Source organism: Octopus bimaculoides, chromosome 11, assembly GCF_001194135.2.
Source record: "Octopus bimaculoides isolate UCB-OBI-ISO-001 chromosome 11, ASM119413v2, whole genome shotgun sequence".
NCBI classification, from domain to species: domain Eukaryota; kingdom Metazoa; phylum Mollusca; class Cephalopoda; order Octopoda; family Octopodidae; genus Octopus; species Octopus bimaculoides.
The window spans coordinates 52664159-52685694 of record NC_068991.1 but is presented as its reverse complement, the minus strand read 5'-3'; the positions used below and the strand labels follow the sequence as shown (position 1 = coordinate 52685694).

General features: G+C 36.9%; 1 protein-coding gene across 3 annotated transcripts in view; it reads right to left on the bottom strand.

The window, feature by feature from the left end:
* LOC106875974 (uncharacterized) overlaps positions 1-21536 on the bottom strand; it is a 37918-nt gene that overhangs the window by 4529 nt on the left and 11853 nt on the right. For all 3 annotated transcript variants that reach the window (XM_052971799.1, XM_052971800.1, XM_052971798.1), the window contains exons 3-9: positions 18448-18576; positions 16647-16759; positions 14910-15027; positions 11897-12060; positions 8733-8792; positions 7336-7438; positions 4446-4595 (exon numbers count right to left, since the gene is read on the bottom strand). In XM_052971799.1, coding sequence (XP_052827759.1) covers positions 4446-4595; positions 7336-7438; positions 8733-8792; positions 11897-12060; positions 14910-15027; positions 16647-16759; positions 18448-18576 — 837 coding nt within the window. The remainder of the gene's footprint in view (positions 1-4445; positions 4596-7335; positions 7439-8732; positions 8793-11896; positions 12061-14909; positions 15028-16646; positions 16760-18447; positions 18577-21536) is intronic.

Genomic DNA, 21536 nt, shown 5'->3' with positions numbered 1-21536 from the left:
GTACCAGTTCCGAGTCGACCGTTCGCCGCCGGCCGAACGCCTGCCGCGCGTCGCGGTGCAACGACCGCACGACCCCACGCAAGGCGGGAACAGAGGGCCGCGAGCACCGACGCGACGGCGAGCCCAAAGCCCGGGCGGCATCCGGTGCGCTCTCGGCGGCCCTGGAAAATCCGGGTCCGTAACAATTCGCAACTCTCGAGTCGGTCCGATTTACACGGCTCCAGAAAAATAAAATTCCAAAACCAGCCACAATTAAACTTGAATTCAGAAAAGTGAGATTTCAAAATAGACATAATCATCCACAGAGGAAGGGAAGCTGCTATGTGGTCATTTGACATGCAAGAACTTTTAAACATGACCTTAAAAAACAAGCCTAGCTAATCTTAATCTGATATCAGTTATTGAAACAAAAGATTATTGAATTTCTAGAGAAATAGTTCGTTCCTAACAATAATAGCTCTAAGCCATGTTCAAAGACATTTCACTTTACTAACCTAGTCACATACTTCTTAAATTGATCTTTTTATGTGTTTCAGTTATTGGACTGTGGCCATGCTGGGGCAGTGCCTTGAAGGGTTTTAGTCAAACAAATTAATCCCAGTAGTTATTTTTTAAGTCTAGTACTTATTCTATTGGTCTCTTTTGCCAAACTGCTAAATTACAGGGATATAGACAAACCAACACCAGGTGTCAGGTGGTGGAGGGAAACAAACACAAAGACACACACATGAATTATTTATACACATGCACACACGCACACACAAATATATATATATATCGTTATCATCATCATCATTTAACATCCGTTTCCATGCTGGCATAGGTTTGACCATGCCCTTCCTAACATCAACCGCTCAGAGAGTGTAACCAAATATATATATATATATATATATATATATATATATATATATATATATAGTGCTGCAATGTGGATTAGCAACCATTATCTCGGCCATGCCTCACAACCAGGGCTACCTAATGAACAGAAAGACCGATTTTATGACATCCTCTTGCAGACTACCTGATTGAGGGATGACAGGGACCTTCTCTTTGTGACTGGTGACTTCAATGGGCATGTTGGACAACATCCAGGGAGCTTCAATGGTGTACATGGTGGCAATGGACTTGGTACCTGCAGTGAGGTGGAAACCAGGCCACTGGAATTCTGTGATACAAATGATCTTATGATCTGTAATACTAACTTCAGGAAAACTGCCAGTCACCTGTTCACCTACCAGTCTGGTGGGCACACTAGTTAGATTGACTACAATCTTGCCAGGAAACAGAAAAGATGGCTACTTATAAATACTAAAACTTTCCCAAGTGAAAAATACATCCCACAACATAGGTTAGTAGTTAGTAACTTCAAGATCAGGGCTAAATGGCTGCCCAGAAGACGACCAGCATGGAAAAGAAGGGTCTAAAAGCTTAAGGATCTTTGGAATGGTCAGAGATTTAGAGACGTATTACTTGAAGATTTTGATGAAAAAAAAGAGGATATAGCATCATATAATGTGGAGGACAAATGGAGGTTCCTACAGGACAACCTGTTGAGAGTTACTGACCAGATCTGTGGTTAGTGTAAAATCCCCTTTTGACCTAAGGTAATGTGGTGGTGGAACAATGTAGTTGACAGGGCCATTAGGGAAAAGAAACAGGCATGGAAGGACTGGAAAAGTGATGGTAGCAGGGAATTGTATCAGATCACCAGAAGGGAATCTAGGAGACAGGTTTACTTAACCAGAAGAGAAACAGATAAGAAAAACATTTGCCAATGTTTGCATCATGAGGACCAGAGACTTGAAGTGTTTTGAATTGCAAGACAGTGTGTGAGAGAGTATCAGGATGCCATAGGAGAGAAATGTGTCTGTATGGATGATGGCTCACTTGCATTTAATGACGCTGCAAAGAGAGACTTGGAGATACCATTATGAAAAGTTTGCTAAATGTCAACCCAACAGAGGGACTGGCTATTTGAATTGACAGTACCTTGGTAGATAATTAAGGGTATGAAGACAAGGAAAGCCCCTGGCCCATCAGGAATCACTGCTGAGATGCTTAAAAAACCTGGTGGTGTAGGCTATAGTCTAGTCACCCATATAGTCAATCAGGTGATACATGAAGGAGTCATATCCAATGACTGGAGTAGCAGCACCATAGTCAACTGCTACAACATTAGATATGAATAATTACAGAGGTATCAAATTGTTGGATCAGATGATGAAAGTTACGGAGAGGGTCATAACCCAATTAATTAGGGAGAGCGTTAATTTAGACAAGATGTAGTTTGGGTTTGTGCTAGAGAGAAGCACCACTGATGCTACATTTCTGGTAAGACAGCTGCAGGAGAAATTCCTTACTAAAGATAAACCGCTGTACTTGGCTTTCAATGACATGGAGAAAGCCTTTGACAGGGTCCCCTGATCCCTTATCTGGTGGTCAATACTGAAACTAGGGATAAATGAGTGGTTGGTGACATATGTACAAGCCATGTACAGGGATGCTGTCAGTAAGGTGAGGGTTGACAACAAATACAGTGAAGAATCTTGGATAGAAGTAGGGGTTCACCAAGGATCAGTCCTCAGCTCCCTCTTATTCATCACAGTCCTCGAGGTAATAACAGAGGAATTCAAGACAGAGGAGCTCCCAGGAGCAGCCTACGCTGATGACCTTGCTCTAATAACTGATTCACTATCAGAATTAGAAAAGAAGTTTCAGGTGTGGAAGCAAGGTCTAGAATCAAAGGATCTTAGAGTCAATCTAGCAAAAACCAAAGTCTTAGTAAGTAGGAAGGCAGACAAATCACAAATCCCTTCAGGTACATGGCCCTGCTCAATCTGTAGAAAAGTTGTAGGTAGAAACGCCATAAGATGTACCCGATGTAAGCTATGGCCACATAAGAGGTGCAGAAATAACAAAGGAAGGTTAACTGAGAAGATAGTTTTTGTATGTGGCAGATGCACAGGGGCAATAAACACTGAAGATGTACAGAAAACAGATTCCATCACATGCCAGGGGAAAAAACTAGAAATAGTTGATAGCTTCCATTACCTAGGTGACCAAGTCAGTAGTGGGGGTAGATGCTCTAAGAGTGTAGCTGCTAGAATAAGAATAGCCTGGGCTAAAACAGACAAATGGAGTTTGGTGTAGCCATCTAGTTTGCCTACTCCTGCCAAACACCCATGCTAGTGTGGAAGATAGACATTAAATAATGATGATTATGGCAAACATACACCAAAGCACACATATATATAGATAATGTCCCATATAGATATCCACATTTTAGCTTACTATAAAGGTGAAAGAGCTGAGTAAGAAATGCATTTTACTATCAGTTTGTAAATCTTGAGTCCACATGAATTGCTGGTCATTTGTTGTGTCTCTTGTTATAATATTCAAGATTTTATGGCCTTAGGTTTTTTTCTAGCTGTGACAAAATAAGAACCAGACCTACAGGTAATATTTCTTGAAAAACAGGTATCTTCTATGTGAGATTCAACTCATCTGCTTAAGGCTATATAATCAGAACCACACACACACAACTATGTGTGTGGCCTCTGTAACCTAAGTGCCATGTCTATTTCTATGGGTTGATAATATATGAACATCTATGTTATTGACCAAGCTTTTAAGTGAGCATGTTCATAGAGCACTGACAGGCTTTTGTCCTCCTTAAGCTCCCAACAGTGCTCACCTATTTCCTTCCCTATGCTACATGCTGTCTCTGCAATGTATGTTATTGTCTGGTTTCTGCACTGTCCCTCAGCACACCATATTCTACAGTCTACATTCCTAATCTTACAGTTAACCTGTGGGTTCATCTTACATACTATACAGCTGTTATACGTACGTGGAATCCTTTTGAATGGATACGTTCTACAGTTCAGGAATGTTATGGGGGTTCCTGGCCTTTCTACAACTTTAATCCATAGATTCATTTTATCTAAGGTTTTCCTGAAAGGTATGCTAGTTCACCACTAGGAGTAGCATCAACAAACATAATAAAGCTGACGTGAAGAACAAGTATATAGTACATGTGGTTATTTAGTTAAAAAAAGAGACCATCCCAAAATATAACAATATAATAAAGCAATTTTACATTAAACTAAAGAATTGTTCAATAGTTTACATGGAGTATATATTTATTATTCTTTAATAGCATTGACAATGACTTCAAAGTTTTGGCCTGCTAAGCCATCAATATATATATATATATATCTGTAAGAATAAGTGTCACATATTTTTACAGATAAATTCCTCTATTTGCATAATATCAAGGTATCTTTCTTTCTTTTGTTGTCCTTCCTGTCAAATATATATATATATATATATATATAAATCCAAGAAAGTTAGGGGTTGTGAATCCAACCCACTAAGGGATAATATCTATCCAATATACTGTGATTCTGATTCATTATATGTTTGAAGAAGAATTGTATACTTACGCTTTAAACAATAAACAGTGAGACCTAGGAGTAACAGACCAACCGTAGCTCCAACAACAGCAAGGAAAATGGTTAATTTTGGGGGGTTTGGAGGTTCTTTTGTCGAAGGACTTGTAGTTGTTGTCACTTCTAAGCATGATTGACCAATCTCTATAAAAGAAAATTTAAGACAAAATAAAATAAAAACTTACACAGTATCACTTGAAAATGAAACATTTTTTACCTGAACCAGAACAAAAAAAAAAATTTTTTTTTTTTTAAATATGAACCTCTGATAGCTTTGAAAATATTTCCCCCTGAATCACTAATTTTCAATGGATACTCTGAATAGATTTCCTAATTCCTACACAAAATGTTCAAACCACTTACACATTTTAAGCCATCTATATTCCTTAATATGTAAAATTATCTTCACATATGCCATCCTCCCATCCTAATCTCCAGTGGACTCTTATTTTATCAAATACATGTATACTGGATTAGAATCCAGTAGCTCTATTACTCAAGTGTTGCTGGTCTCTGGAAGCTGTTAAGAGAAAAGTAGAGGTTTATGAGTAAACCTTACTTTCTCAAATACTTTCTATCATTATCATCATTTAATGTCCACTTTCCATGCTGATATGAGTTGGATGGTTTGACAGGAGCTGGCTAGGCAGAAAACACCAGGCTTCAGCGTCTGTTTTGGCATGATTTTTTTACGGCTGGATGCCCTTACTAACATCAATCACTCTGCAGAGTGGACTAAGTGCTTTTTATGTGGCACAAGCACAGGTAAATCAGTTTTGGTATGATCTTTTTACAGCTGGATGTCCTTCCAAATGCTAACTATTTTACAGTATGGACTGGATGCATTTTAGATGGCACTAGCACTGGCAGGGCCACCAAGTAACTTGCAAGACAAATATCCTTTGAGAGGGGAGGAGGCACTGAAGGAGGTAATCTTGTGACAGATGATGAAAGCTTAGACTGACAGAAGCAGAAATAGGTGTCTTACTGTAGAGGAGGTACATGGTTATTCTGTTAAGTCGTAGACTTCCATTGCAAAAATTACATGCTATTCAAAAAAGCATGCTGGATGTTATTCACTTACTTTCAACTTTTCTCATCTACCTTATATGAAGGTCCACAACACATTGAAACAGATGCTCCATGGACTACAAGTGCAGGTGTTCTTTCACAGCGAAATAAATGCGTCACTTTCCAGTCCAGGACTTTTTCCCTCACTGAACAAAATCTCTCATCACTTTTATAAAGAAGCAATCGCTATCAGAGAAAGTGTCCTGAAATGGTGAACTTTTTACATTGAGACTATTTACATTATACACTGACTAACAAACAGTCTTATATTTAGTTATAGAAGTAGAAGATATTCAAAGAATAAGAAGATTCCTTGTTGGTACATACCACTTTACTGGCTGTAATGGCTGGCTACCTATCACCCCTAATTCCTCTCATTACATATACTGTCTTATTCCCCAAAAGTCCATTAAGCACCTTACTCATGACTGCCACCATCATACAAACTATTGGGTCACCCCATAAATAATGTGGTTTTTTCAATTGCATGAACTAAAAGTCAGAGGGGGACACGATAAACTATTTGCATCAACTTGCTATAAAAGCAGGTAGTAATTTCACCTTGTACTTATTCTTAGTGCAAGTTTTGAAGAGTGCAGTACGATTTTAACAGTTATTTTTTCAAAGTTATAATGGAAGTGACAAAGGGGCATATTCAGCATATTTTGCTTTAAGAGTTCAATAAAGGCAACCATGCAATGGAAAATGTGAGGAATATTAATGCAGTATACGGGGATCAGACAATAAGCGTAAGCCAGTGTCAACAGTGGTTCCAGAAATTCCAAGGTGGAAACTACAGCCTAGAAGACAAGCCTCATCCTGGAAGATCTGTAGAGCTCGATGAGGACATCCTACAAACCCTGGTGGAACAAAATCCTATTGTAACTGTTGAGGAACTAGCAGAGAAGCTTGGATTTGGTCATTCAACCATTCATTGAGACCTGCATGCCATCGGAAAAGTTAGCAAATTGAGTCAATGGGTTCCTCACAAACTTTCCGAGTCTAACTGCGCACAGAGAGTGAATGTGTGCTCTTCTTTGCTGTCACATCTCCTGAATGGACCTTTTTTTGGACTGAATAGTGACTGGTTCTCTATAAAATTGTCCAGTGCCAAAGACAGTGGGTAAGGAGAAACACCAGTACCCCAGGCTAAAGAAAGTTTTCACTCATATAAGGTGCTGTTATGTATTGTGGAATATGAAAGGTTTAGGCCACTTTGAACTTTTAAACCCAAACCAAAAGATAAAGATCTACTGTGAGCAGCTTCAGTGGCTTAAGTCAGTGCTAGAAGAAAAACCACCATCTTTGGTTTCAAGACGAAAGGTATTCTTCCATCAGGATAATGCTCAGCCACGTACAGCAAGGCTGGAGCAGTTTGAATGGGAAACGATGCCCGACCCACCATATTCACCGGACATTGCTCCATCTGATTATTTATTCCGCAGTCTTCAAAATCATCTGAACGGAAAAAATGAATTCTATAGACAAGGTCAGAACAGCACTGGAGGAGTACTTTTTGTCACGGACAAGTGAATTTTGGAAAAGGAGCCTTGCAAGTCTACCAGATAGATGGCAGAGCATTGTAGAAAATAGAGGGTATACTTTAGAGTGAAAAAGTACTATCTTAATCTGGAAAAGTCAAAGAAGTATAAAAAAAAAACTGCATTATTTGTGGGATGACCTAATACATTACTCTGAAACTCTCACAGACCCCCTCCCCCATTAACCTTTGTGGCTGATTTCCAAACATTTTATGCAAAATGCACAATACATAATAAAGTTTTTTCTTTGGCATTGTTTTAGTATTGCTTACTTTCAATGGAATTGGTTCGGGTCCGAACACAGCCTTCACCACATTTTTCATTAAGGTTTATACAAATACAGTTGGTAAAGGGATTTTCATCAAATATTTCAACCTTTAAAAAGAAAATTTTAAAAAAGAGTAAAAACATCTACTGAATAAATATTTCAATAAACCTTCAAGAGAGGACTCAATACTTTTTAATACTATTATGTTTGTATCATCCCAATCAAATACCAATCACAATTAGTCTTTCATTCCCACTTTTGCAAAAGAATAAGTTTTTTGTTAATGTCAAGACAACAAAAGTTTAAATAAAATATAGATTATCATAATCATTTTAACATCCTTTATTGCATGGAGTGGACAACAGTTTTCAAAGCAGATTTTCTATGGCCAGATGCCCTTCCTGTCAACAACCCTCACCTGTTTCCAAGTAAGGTAAGATTTTCCCATGGCCAGACATGTTTTCACAAACTACTGAAAATGAAGGACACTGTTTGCAGGATGGTATCAAACAATGGAGACAGTAACACACACAGACACAGGACTTTTTACAATTTTCATCTACCAGACTGAATCACATGGTTTTGGTCAGCCCTGGACTATAGAAGATATTTGGCCAAGGTGCCACACAGTAGAACTGAACCTAAAACTATGTGGATGGGAAGCAAACTTATTGCCATACACCTATTTCAAAGAATTTATTATGTGAACAGTACCTGAAATAAATCTAATTTAAAGAATACAGAATAACACCCTTTCAAGTTTACATATTTGGTAATCACATATCAAGTGACAAGAGGTACTAAGATAAAAATCAATGCACACACACACACATGTATTGGAAAGGTAATGACCCCCCCCCAAAAAAAAGACAACACAGGAGAGACAAGTTTTAATAAGTATTGTATTAGTTTGACATTGAAATGAAGGAAGAGAAAGAGTTGACATTTTAGATGTGAGTTCTTCATCAGAAGAGCAAAGGAGGAGAGAGAAAATGTAAGTGGCTGAGAAGGAAAGAAAAAAATGGGCAAGGTTTTAGGAACCTGTGAAAGAAGAAATTTAGAAACAACACTATAAAACAGTAATGAAAAGTCAAGTGAACTAATACAAATTCTGGAAAAGAAAGAAAGTCCCTAGTTTGGTAGAGACTGATAGCAGTAGATGTGTGAGTATGTGTAGAAGTGTTTGTCATGGAAGAGACAAATTTTTTTTTAAAATTACATAGCTAGTGGTAAGTCCTGAGAATCTGAAAATGTGGAAGAAGTGGAAAATTCTACAAGAATGAAACTCAGGGAACACATTCAACAATAATTTATGCAATTATCCAAATTAACAGAATTCTTTTTAAATGTCATAATTTAACAAAATGTGGTAAATGAAGACCAATATGGAAAATAACTTACAGTTATGTAGTAGCTTCCAGGACATATTCCAAGAAAGTCATGGGTTAATCTTGAGGTTGTCTGAAAAAAAAAAAAAAAGAAAACAAATTTGTAAATTTGACTCTGAATATTTTTCAAAGTAAATCTATAATTCTCAGAGATATCTTTGAAACCTGGTGTAACTATAAAATAAAATTTATAGATACACCAATAATTCTGGTGCCATTAAATTAGGTAAAATGATTTATATTTTACCGAATTCAATGGTTAAAATTAATTTTTAGTCAAGACAAAAATTATTATTCATTTAATAGTAGGAAAAAAAAAGTTTGTTTTAGCAATAGTATTGATATACCCAAAAGAATTATTCTTTACATAATTACATCATCTAAAACAAAATAGCCACAAACTAATTTTCTTTGTTTTGTTTTATAGCCAGACCTAGATCTGATAGAAAAATAGAAAGACAATTTAAATACAGTGGTACCTTGACCTACAAGTTTAATTCATTCCGTGACTGGGCTCATAACTCAAATTACTCGTATGTCAAATCAAATTTCTCAACTGAAATGCTATTAATCCTTTCCCGGCCCCACAAAAAACACAATTTTTTATGCAACATGTTTTTAAATACAAAAAATGTACTTATAAATAACGATTATTGTATAAAAAAACAATACAATAGCATGTACTGCAATAAACTGATTTTATTAAGTATCATGTACAACATTTACTTTGGAGATCAGACAACTTGGAGGATGCTGACAGAGGTAGAGGAGAAAGGCTGAACTGAATACCTGAATCTTATTCGCTCATTTTTGCCTTTTTCACCATGCTTTCCTCACTTTCATCTGCAGGAGTTTTCGATAAAAACCTGTCCAATAAGGTCTGTTTCATCCTCACTTTCAGAGTATTTCAGAAATGAGTTAGGCAAGTGTCATTAAATAGTGTTGTTGTACGCCCAAATGCAACTTTTTCTGGGCATTTCTTTTGAATAAAGTCTGAAAGTTTCTCACACATTCTCAACATTTCCTTTTTCATATTTGTAGAGATAATCTCCTCCGTCTCCTTCGCATCATCTATTTCCTGCAAAACCTCCGTACGTTGCTGTATCTGTAGTTCCTTTAGCCCTTCCATTGTCAGTTCCTTGGAATGCTCCTCAATGAGCTCATTGATGTCACCTTCATCCATGTCCAGGCCCATGGACTTGCCAAGGGATACAATCTCCTCTATCACTGCCGCTTCGGGTTCAAGCCTTACAAAGTCCGTTTCAGACACAACCTCAGTTCACAGCTTCTTTCACACAGAGGTCAAGGTCCTCTTTGTAACACCCTGCCAGGCCATATCATTAGTTCTGAGGCATATCACGATGTTATAGTGGTCCTTCCAGAACTCTCGAAGGGTGAGGTTTGTACTCTCTGTCACCTTAAAGCAGTGGCATCCTCGAAGTGCTTGAAGAGTTTCTTGAAATTAGAAATCTCCTGCTGGTCCATGGGCTGCAGGATAGGGATGGTGTTGGGTGGACGGTAGAGAACTTTCACAAACTTGAACCCTTCGAGGATGTCATCTTCGAGGTTAGGTGGGTGAGCAGGTGCATTGTCCAGGACAAGAAGGGCTTGCAAGGGTAGGTTATTTTCCTGGAGATATTTCTTAATGCCAGGATCAAAGACCAAATTCACCCATTCCACAGAGAACTACCTGGTGACCCACACCCTTAGATTTGCCTTCCACATAACCTGCAGTTTTTCTTTCAGAATCTTATGTGACTTAATGGTTCTGGGGTTTTGCGAACGATAAGCAAGCAGTGGCTTAATCTTGCAGTCGCTGCTTGCATCGGTGCACAGTGCAAGGGTTAGCCTATCTTTCGTGGGTTTGTGGCCTTGCATCTGCTTCTCCTCTACCGTTATATAAGTCCTCCTTGGCATCTTCTTCCAAAAAAGTCCTGTCTTGTCACAGTTGAAGACTTGCTGGGGGATGTATCTTTCAACTACTATAATTCTGGCAAAAGTTTTGAGGTAATCCTTAGCTACCTACATATCCACTCTCGCTGCCTCACCATGCCTGAACAGGGAGTGGATGCTGGTCCTCTTTTTAAAATTCTCCAACCAGCCCCTACTACCTTTAAATGGCTTGCTCAATACCTTGTCCATACAAGTGCCTGGGGTCTGCTGCAGCAAATTAATGTAAATAGCTTGTACGTTCTCACAGATTATACCCTCCATCATGGTATCTCCTGCGAGCTGCTTCTTCGTCAACCACACGGTCAGCAGCTTCTCCATATTTTCATGGATAGACATTAGCTTTTTAGAAATTATTTTAATGCCCTTGACTGGCATTATAGCCTTTATTGACTCCTTCTGCTTCAGTATGGTGAAAATCATAGAAATGCTATGCTTGTACTGTTTCGCCATGTCAATACATGCACACCTTGGTCATGTTTTTTTGATAATTTCTTTCTTTAATTCAATGCACATCATCTGCTTCTCACCACTGTCCTTTGCACTCACTTTTTTCAGACCCATGGTTGGAAAAACAAAGTTTTGCAAAATAACTGCAAGCACAATTGCAAGCAACACTGATGCTTCTGTAGCCTGCAACAACTAAGTGAGCATTTTAACACCCATGTAATTAACGACCCACTAACGATCTTTGCACTTGCTAACGTGTATATCTGTCTAGCTAGTGAGTAAGACACGGGATGCTGGGTGGATGTTACAGCATTCACTGTGGCGTTTGCTATGCCAACTAGTGGTGGGGTATATGAAGTTGGCTCATAACCTGAATTTTAGCTTGCATCTCAAAGCAAAAGATTAGCTGAGAGATAGCTCATATCTCTAAAAACTCATTAGTTGGGATACTCGTAAGTCAAGGTACCACTATGCTTAGTTTTGTGGCTGCAATTTACTGAAAATAACAAAACTGTGTAGAGTACAAGACAATGGAGACTATTGAAGCAAAGTTACATTTACTATAGTTATTACAAAATAACTAACATCAATATAGTCAAAAATAATTTACCAAGATAAATCAGTAAAACAATGCAAGGGAATAAGTTTTATTTAAAACTAAATGGATAAGAATCAAGATAGGGAAATAAAGACTTGAAAAAGAAGAAACGTTTTCTTTATTTATTATTGAGAATTAGAGAAATATTAAAATCACTGAAAGGGTGAAATTTGACAAACCTTGGAAGAATTGACAGCCACCATATTTAAAATGGTTGAATTTGTATAATGAAGTGCTACTTTATACATTTTTATATTACACTTTGAAGGTCCTTGTTCAAAATCCACAATTAACTTGTCCTCTTTTAGTCTATAATCTATTGGGGTTGTCCATTCACGACACACTGCAAAAGTAAAGGGAAACCATTTATGTGAACATAAACATTACACAGATAGTAAATGTTGTTAAAATAGGCCAAGGCTGACTAAATTTAAGCAGAAAATATTTAAGGTTATAATTTTCATGTCAATATCTGAATGATTGTTGTTCCCACAATATTACAAGAGTCATTCCCACCAACAAGCTTCAATACCTTTATTACCAAATTTCATATTTAACAGTAGAGGTCAACATGCTCTCTCACATGTCAGAAACTTGCAGCAGAAATGTCCATGAATGTTTAGAATCATTAACAGCAGAAAGAAGTCATTCTTCCTATTAATATAATTCTGTGCAATTAGATAGGAGTTAAGAAATCAGCTTCAATGCTCTTCCATCGAATATACATCAATTTTAGTAAAAACATGTGAATACCAATATTACTGGCTACATAAGGTGGTGAGCTGGCAGAATTCTGATTTTAAAAAAAAGTACTTTTTGAGTACTGAGGTCAATATAATTGACATATCCTTCCCCAAAACTTGCAGACTTTGCGGCAAAATTTGAAACTAATAATACTGGCTACATATATACTCCAGTTACACATCAATATTAAAATACAGAAATAAACAAATAATTTTTAACCTTTCATTTCAACATTATCATCAATGACAACGTTTGCCTCCTCATTCTTCCAACAGCTTCTATGCTTTTGGAAGACCCATTTACACAACAAATTAGGTCAACTAGGTAACACTAACTATTAACTAAGAGGTTTTCTGAGCATTTAAAAGACATTATATTACATAAGCTCTAACTGCAGACTTCTCTTGTGCATATGAAGTCCACTTGTTTTATCTCCATAGTTTACATTGGGTGTGCTATATGAAATTTCTGCATATTCTTTTTCTGTATATCAAATACAGTCATTTTCTTGATGGTATCAGAGTGTATTTCCTACTTGCTAAAACTTTAGTCTTTTACCAAGTTCACTTTCAGGCTTTTCAATACCAGAATTTTGCTTCTCTTTCTGGAATTTTTAAAATCTATCTCCAACTAATAAGAACTATCACAACATACAGGAAGTGCCATGAACAGCCAGTCTTTAACTCCTCAGATACAGCCTGAACATCTATAAGGAGGGGCTGATAATTGAGCCCTGACAGATACACACCAGTCTGTTGAATTCATCACAGACTCTCACCTTGCTGATTACCCTTCTGTGTATGGTTTGTACAACCCTCACAACACATTTATCAGCCACTAGCTTCCTTAGTACCAACTAGAGCACAGAATCCTGTCTAAAACCTTCTTTGGGTCAGCAGAAGCTATGTTAATTGTCTAACTCTAACCTAAATATTTCTCCTGAGTTGCTTCACTAAGAAGATGGAGGTACCAGTAGTTCCTTTTCTTGACACAGAGCTGAACTGTATCTCACCTCGGCTAATTCTCTTTTTAAATGTGCTAGAAATCATTCAGTAACTTTCATAACTTGGTCTATCAGCTTAATTCTTCAGTAGTTTTCTCTCTCTAGTACATCTACTTAACCCATATTGATGATAATGATGATACTCCAAAAACCAGTCATTATGTATTACATTTCCCTCTATTACCTCATTAATCAGCATTTCAGATCTGTGGCTAGTACAGGATTCTAGCAGATAGCCACATATAAGGTTTGTAGCCACCAGTGTATTGTCTTTTAGAAACTTCCAGTCAGCTTCCAGTTATTTTGGGCTTGAATGCAAAAGGTTTGCAAAGGGTAGAAAAAAAAAAAATAAGCATGCTCCAATGTATGTGTAATGTTTAGTGTGCATGACAAACAAAGCATAAATGAGCTGAGAGTAAAGCTGGATACAAATTGTTCTGTGTAAGAGAGAAAACTGTGCTGCTATGGATATGTGATGCATATGAAAGATGTCAGTTGCATAAAGAAGTACCAAGGAGTCAAAGTGAATGGAGTCCCATGTAATCTGGTGTTTGTGAAGGAAATTAGGATTAGACTAAGAATGACATGGAACAAAGAGGTGAACACTGATCTAAAGGGGTAGAATCTCATGGAAAAGATAACAAAAAACTATGAGTAGCAACACATGATGTTGAGGAAGATCAATGCAGCCATCCATAAAAGCAGAGCAAATTGAACAATAAGATGGCATGGTTGTATAATATCTGTGTTTAGATCTCTTCTCCATTATTTTCTTAAATTTCCTTCTTATTGCATTCTTTCTCATTATCCTCTCACCTATCACTCACTCTCCGTCCTATCACTTGTAAGACCACTTATGCGGGTTAATATAGTGAAAGAACAGAAACTGTCTCCTGCCTATCACACTTATTTTTTCTATCATGCCATTCATAATATTTTTCTATTCAATCTCCTTTCCATTACACAATGTTTCATGCCTCCTCTCTCTCTCTCTCTTATATCACTCTCTACTTCCATCTTACTTTTCTTTTACTCCCTTACCCTGGTTCTGTTTCTGTTATCTCTCTTTTCTTGGTCACAATGTCTGGAGTAAATATAGAGAGCATACAGGTAATTCTTTAGTCTTACCAAAGATATGACAACCTGCCTAGTGTTGGTACTATGATAAAAGGTACCAGCACATTCTGTAAAGTTGTTGGCATTCAGGAGAGCAATGAAACCATGTCAAAAATCAAATGAGACATGATGTGAAATGGTTCCTAGCCTGTTTAAGAGAGAGAAATTCCTCATAAGAACTGATGACTCTGGTCATACATCCCACTCCAAGATCATGATTGTTGTTATGAGGGTGGTGGTGGTGGTGGTGGTGAAGATGATGATGATGATACCACCACCAGTTTCCTCCAAGATTTTAAATAAATAAATAATAATTTCAGGTTCCTTACTGAATGTATCAACTTTCCGAGCAGGAAGATAATTGTTTCCAGATTCCGGCAATGAGTAAAGATGAACCAAATATATTCTATTCTTTCTCATAGGATATATTTCAAACTCAAAGTTATACTGCAAATATATTTTTTAAAAATTTCATCAAAATAATGGAATAAAATATTGTTCAGTTCAATTGCATGTTACAACAATAATTTTAAACTTAAAAAAAAAACAAAAAAAAAACACTCAGCTATTTTACTCTTACCGCTTCAATACATTTTTCATTGTTTTAATCTAATTGTCATTAAGAATATTTTACTGCAAGCTTCTTCCACAAGAATTATGTAAACAATTCTTTTTTGGTCCTTTTATATTAATATAGATATCATTTGAAGTGACTACACATATTTTGCAGGAATTTTAATATCTTAGACCAGAGCTTCTTGCACTTCTCACCTTCATTGACATTCATCATTATCAACAACATTCAGAATTTTATTTGTGTACACTAGAACCTCACTGATCCTCCTCATTTCTATCTCAATTACTTTTCTCATCACAAATTAAACATTAAATTCACAATCACCTTTTTTCAATATCTCTGACTACCATTTATATAGCAAGGAATGCCTACTATTTTAGATACAAGGAAATGTGATAATTCTTCTTTAGACATGTTTACTGTTGTTGATGTTAGTCTTCACTAAGTCATAGCTACGAAGCAGAGCCATTACATACATATTACACATGTGTAAACTTGATGAGGAAATTTTCTTCTTCATTAGCTCCTTTATAACCTTCAATGCTCAACAACTACTACTTTCTACAGTCCAAACCAAAAAACATTCACATCTTTCTTTAATTTTCCAATTTTGCCTTCAAAAGGAACAAATCACTGCTATTATGCAAAAGTGTCATAGATCCAAAACATTGCTTTTTCAGTAAACAAGAAAATAGTTTCATTGCTTCATTTCTTTTTACATTAGCAACAGTTTCAGCTTTACAATAATACTTTGTTAGGTGCATAAAATCATAACTTCATGCATGTATGATATTTTCAGTCAGAAATTTTTTTACAAAACTGTTTGCAAACCATTGTACTATACTTTGACAATTTTCATATCTTGGCATCTAAAGCAGCTGGAGATACAATAGTTTAACCAAAAGAACCGGCTACTGCAAGCAAAATTGAATATTGGAAAAAAAAACCCACATTTGGCCAAATTTGGATATACTTTTAACATAAATTTTAACATAGTTTAACATAATAGCAACAAAATATTTACCAAACTATTTCGTCAGAACTCCCTTCCTCCAGCAACACTCAAAATAGAACTTTCACTCCAAGAGTCCACGTTGGTTCTTTTTTCTCTAACATCATCTTTATAATCAACCTTAAAATTTAGTTCAATGCCACCGAATACTTCAACTTCACCAACTCAATGAGAGAACTTCTAAATGGTTGTTTAACCTACTAGATATAACAGTTAAATCTCCTTCAAAATCACTTCCCATCCTGTTTCTAAAATGAAGGTATTTGTAAATGTATCCCTAAAAACACTCTGTATGAATGAAATACAAGGTGGTCAAGACTGATGTATCTCTGATCAAAGGTTATCTTGATCAGGGCTAAAAAATAACTTCATCTCCAGCAAATCAATAGAACATGCAGGATCAGTAACATATTCCATGTAGATGACCATCTTCTTGGGGTTCAAGAAAGATTCTTTAAAGATAGAAATTGTACTCACATTACTAATGGATTTGTTCTTCAGAGATTTAGAAAAGTCCAAAATTCTACAGATGTTTTTACTAGAATCTTGAAACTCATATTCAATTCTAAATCCTTTTAAACGGGTAAAATCTACGAAAACAAATATAAATATAGTCAAATCAAACATTACATGTTAAACATTAATGATCAAACATTAAAAATAACAATAACAAAACAACAAAAGGACATACATAAGGAATTTATTAAATTGACACTCAGTAAAATTGGAAAAAAGAGTGGGTTCTGAACACCTCAAGCATAGCTCTGTCAGAAAGAGGAAGAAGGAAAAAGTCTAGAGAAGGAAAAAAAGTCTACAAACAGCACATGTGGTTACATGTTCTGAAGTAACCAGATGTGGGAAGAAAGTGGTTTTTGGGACAGGCGAGTGCAATCATGGCCAGTGTGTGTATGGTAGTATCCGTGTGCATGTGTGTTTGTATTTGATGTATGCATAGGGGTGTGGTGTGATGTCAAATCAATGAACAGATTAGGAGCTAGCGTTTAATTTGGTGGTGAGAGGCAAGAGAGGAAGTGAGGAGTGTATGAGTGTTGACATGTGTTTGCATGTGTGCATATGAAGGTGTGATAATGTGACTGTGTGCACGTGTGCGTATGAGTGTCATTGAGGGCATGTGTGGACATGTGTGAGTGTGCATGCATGTGAGAGGCAAGGTAACAAGTGTATGAGTACATTGATGTTGCTGTGTGTGTGTGTATGTGTGTATGTGCGCGGGGCATGTGCAGGTATGTATATGAGCATGAGGGCATGTGTGTAGGTGTGTGCATATGTGTGGTTGTGTGTATGTCTGTGCATGCATGCGTGTACAAGTGTGCATGTGCTTGTGTGTGAAGGGTTCCTTTTTGTACATGTCAGCATATGTAAACATGGATGTGTGCATGTATTGTATGTATGTATGTATTATGTGGGGGGTGCCAGCTATGTATATGGGTGTGTGAAATGGATAAAAAAATAAAAATAAAAATAAATTTTTGAAAATTAAAAATAGATTTTTTAGAAAATGTGTGTGGAAGATGTCACTGGGTGAAGGGGGTCGTGTTTAGTCCAAATGGAGTTTGGGCTTGGAGAGTGAAGATGTAGCACTGTTCAAAGTGAAATATGGTGTTGGTGGATTCTTAGTGCAAGGCCATGCCAAAAAACAGTGAGGTGTGAGGTGGAGTGGCCAGTGGAGCAAAAATGACAGGCAACGGCAGTATTTTTCTGCAGGCAGACATCCCCTAAGTGTTCAATGAATTGGTTGGCTAGCCGATGGCCCAAATGACCAACATGTACACAATTACAAAGGGTACATTGAATGCAATATACCAGATTAGATGAGGTGCGGGAGAAGAAGTCCAAGAGTAGAGAGGTATCCACAACGCATAAACAAAAGGGTCAGGTATTGAGACCGAGTCTCAAACTCACTATATATTTTTTTATTTTCTACCTTTAGTCTTTTACATATTTATAACAAGAAGAAGCAGCATGAATTTATGACATTCCTTTTTTTTATATAGCTCTTTGTCTTATTCTTCAGGTCACAGAATATGGTACAGAGTATTAAAATTAAACGTTATACAATATCAACTGATAAAATATCACAATATTCACATCTTAAAAACTAGATCTGATATAATAGTACAGAATCTATGTAAAAACTAAATTTCTTAGTTTGCTTTAAGAAATGGAATCTTTGTCTATGCATTAACCATTTGTTAATGGATATGCACCATTCAATTAGATCATAATGGCATATAGAATTTAAGAGAAATTTTCTTACTTGCACTCCACACAGCTTTTATTCCTTTTTTCCCATTTTGCAGGAAGTCTGTTAGTTGAAGAATCTTCGGCTTTTCTGGGAACTTTCCATCAGAAAAAGGCTTGAAGACTTCCAAATTCGCATTACAACCTGAAACATTGAAAGTATTTCTTTGATATCCATTGACATTAGAGAAAACTAATTTTTACATCATCAATGGTTTTTGAATGTGAATGAGAGATGAGGGTCCTGTAATTTGTTGCTGAAAAAGCAGCACAGATGATTTGTTTATACAAGGAGTGCTGAAAGATTCCATGCTTTGGATCAGTTTGAAGGATCAGTTAATTATGATTCCCTTCTCAGATTCACACTTATTGCAACAGTTCTTCAGTTTTTCTATGCCCTGTAAAAAGAACTAGGAAGGTTGGGCCTCCAACCAGAGTTCTATAGCAGTGATCACTTCCAAATCAGAGTGAAATTTCATTCCACTGAAATGTTTCTTCAGTTGTAGAAAGAGACAATAGTTGGAGGGAGCCAGATCAGGAGAGCAAGATGGGTGGTCTACTAATTCAAGGCCAAAGTCAAATATTGCCTGTAGATTTTCATGTGCTGTGTGTGCTGGTGCATTGTCCTGCAAAAACGACACCACAGCTCAGCTTTCCACAGCATTTTTGCTTCAAAGCTTTATGCAGTTCATCCAGCAGAGGTATGAAGTATTCAGTATTGATAGTACAACCCTTTGGCAGGTATTTTGTGAGGAGTATTCCATCTTTGTCCCAGAATACTGAGGCCAGAATCTTTCCTGGGATGTGGTGAACCACTGTGGTGCCACTCCATTAATTGCTGCTTGGTCTGGGGATCATAATGATGAAGCCAAGTTTCATCTATGGCAACTGACTGAGCCATAAAATCAGCCTCTCCAACTGCAAACCAGTCCAAAATCACCTTTGATGTTGTCACTCTGATGCACTTCTGATTTGCATTCAGGCATTTTGGCACCCATTTTGCAGAAAGCTTTCTCATGTCTAGAATGTTGTGGATGATGTCGCCAACACTTTCCCTGGAAATTTCTAGTCTCATCTGTGATTTTAGCTGAAATCCCCAAGAATCATGACATGCACAGTGTTGGCTTTGTCCTCTGTGGTCGCAGAAGATGGCCATCCTGATCAGGGATATCTGTGACATTGAAATGACCAGTCCCAAACTTTTGACACCCAGATTTTCACTGTGGAGTAAGATGGGCAGCCATCTGTCAAGACTTATTTTATCTTGCCATGGATTGCTGCTGCTCTTTTACTTTGCAAAAAAGAGGAACTTCCTGACCGCCTGTGCTTCAATTTTTACCAAAATCCTCTGTAAGAGCTGTCATCATGTATTAAATCTGCAAAAAAGAGAAATGTTGTATATCATCATGGTTTTTTTTGCATATCTTCAAAATAATTGTCCTATCTCCCCTGTAAAGGGTACAGCTCTATCCTTCCATGCATCCCTTAAAGCCAGGAACTTTACAGTACCCTGTTATAATGATCAAATGTTTGTGCTGTACATTAGCTCACTCCCTCCATCAAATCAACAATGCATGTACCTGTTCACACTGTGTCACGCATCAGATGTCAAAGTAATTGCAGAGTAACATAAGATGAAGTGTTTTTCTCAAGATTATAATGCGCAACCCAGTCAGGGAATCAAACCAACAGTCTTGCAATCATAAGAGCAACACCCTCACCCCTAGGCCACATGCCAACACTCTTGGATATTATATGAGAAGAAAAAGCATGGAATGAGGGGCGAAAGGACTTAGTTGAAATAATTAACCATTCTTATCATTATTTCTAATTTACTTCATCAATATTTCTAACAATTCTTAGATATTCAAAGTCAAGATTATGAAATATGTAAATTTTGTTTAAATGAATTTGAGTCATGAACATAAAGTTTTAGTTTATAAATTATAGAAACAGAACCATTTATTTTATATTTCCATACACCCCTCTACACCTACCACTAATTTCTTTAAATTCTATCAATATATACTCCCTTCACAACTAAACTATGTAATGTCAGTGAGACAAATTTCATTTGTAGATTGCATCTATAAACCATATCCTGTCTACCTACATTATGGAAGCAGCATTTTATACACAGTAGTTTCAGACTACTACTATCAGCCCATTGGTAGCTAAACATCTTCCCTTTGTCAGAGCAATAAATGGCCCTTCAACTGAAAGATTAATGCAAAATAAGAGATGCTTAGTCTAGCCCCTAGCAAAACACTCTAGTGCTAGTGGTGGTCTGATAAAATTAACCCGGTCAACAATGAGGCTGGCAACAGAATGGGTGTCTAAAGATAAAAACTATGCCAAAGAGGTTTGGAAGTGGGGCTCTTCAATCTCACAGAAGACAATTCCTCAAGTACATGTGGCATAATAAAATACATTCAATCAATGTTATATAAAATGGTTGTGATAGGAGAGGAATCAAGTTGTAAAAAAACTTGCCAAAAGGAGAAAGAAAGGAACACATATCAAAGAGAATAGTTGAGTTCTACATCAAACAATTTCTCTAGTTTCAGTGGCATGATAAAAAGTATTGATGCTGTGGAATGGTTGGTAGCAAAAAGCACATCCAGCTAGCTCTAACTGGCACTCTGTCAGTCACGATGATGAGGATTCCAGTTGATCTAATCAACGGAACAGCATGCTTGTGAAATTAGTGTGCAAGTGGCTGAGCACAATCCAGATATGCATACCCTTAATTCAATTCTCAGGGAGATTCAGCATGACTCAGAATAAGACAAGGCAAGCCCTTTGAAATACAGGCACTACTCATTTTTGCCATCTGAGTGGACTGGAGCAAAGTGAGACATGCTAAAAATAACATTATGTACTTAACAACAGAGAAGTTGGTTGTTTTATTATTTTTTTCTGTTGCTGTAGGTGTCACATGATGAAAAAGCATGACATGATACTTGTCAAACCTGTCCAACTCATGCAAAAAAATCACACACAAAACAATATTTTTACAGAAGTACACTAAACCAGTCTTTCTTGGTCAAGATATTTATATAGGCGCAGGAGTGGCTGTGTAGTAAGTAGCTTGCTTACCAACCA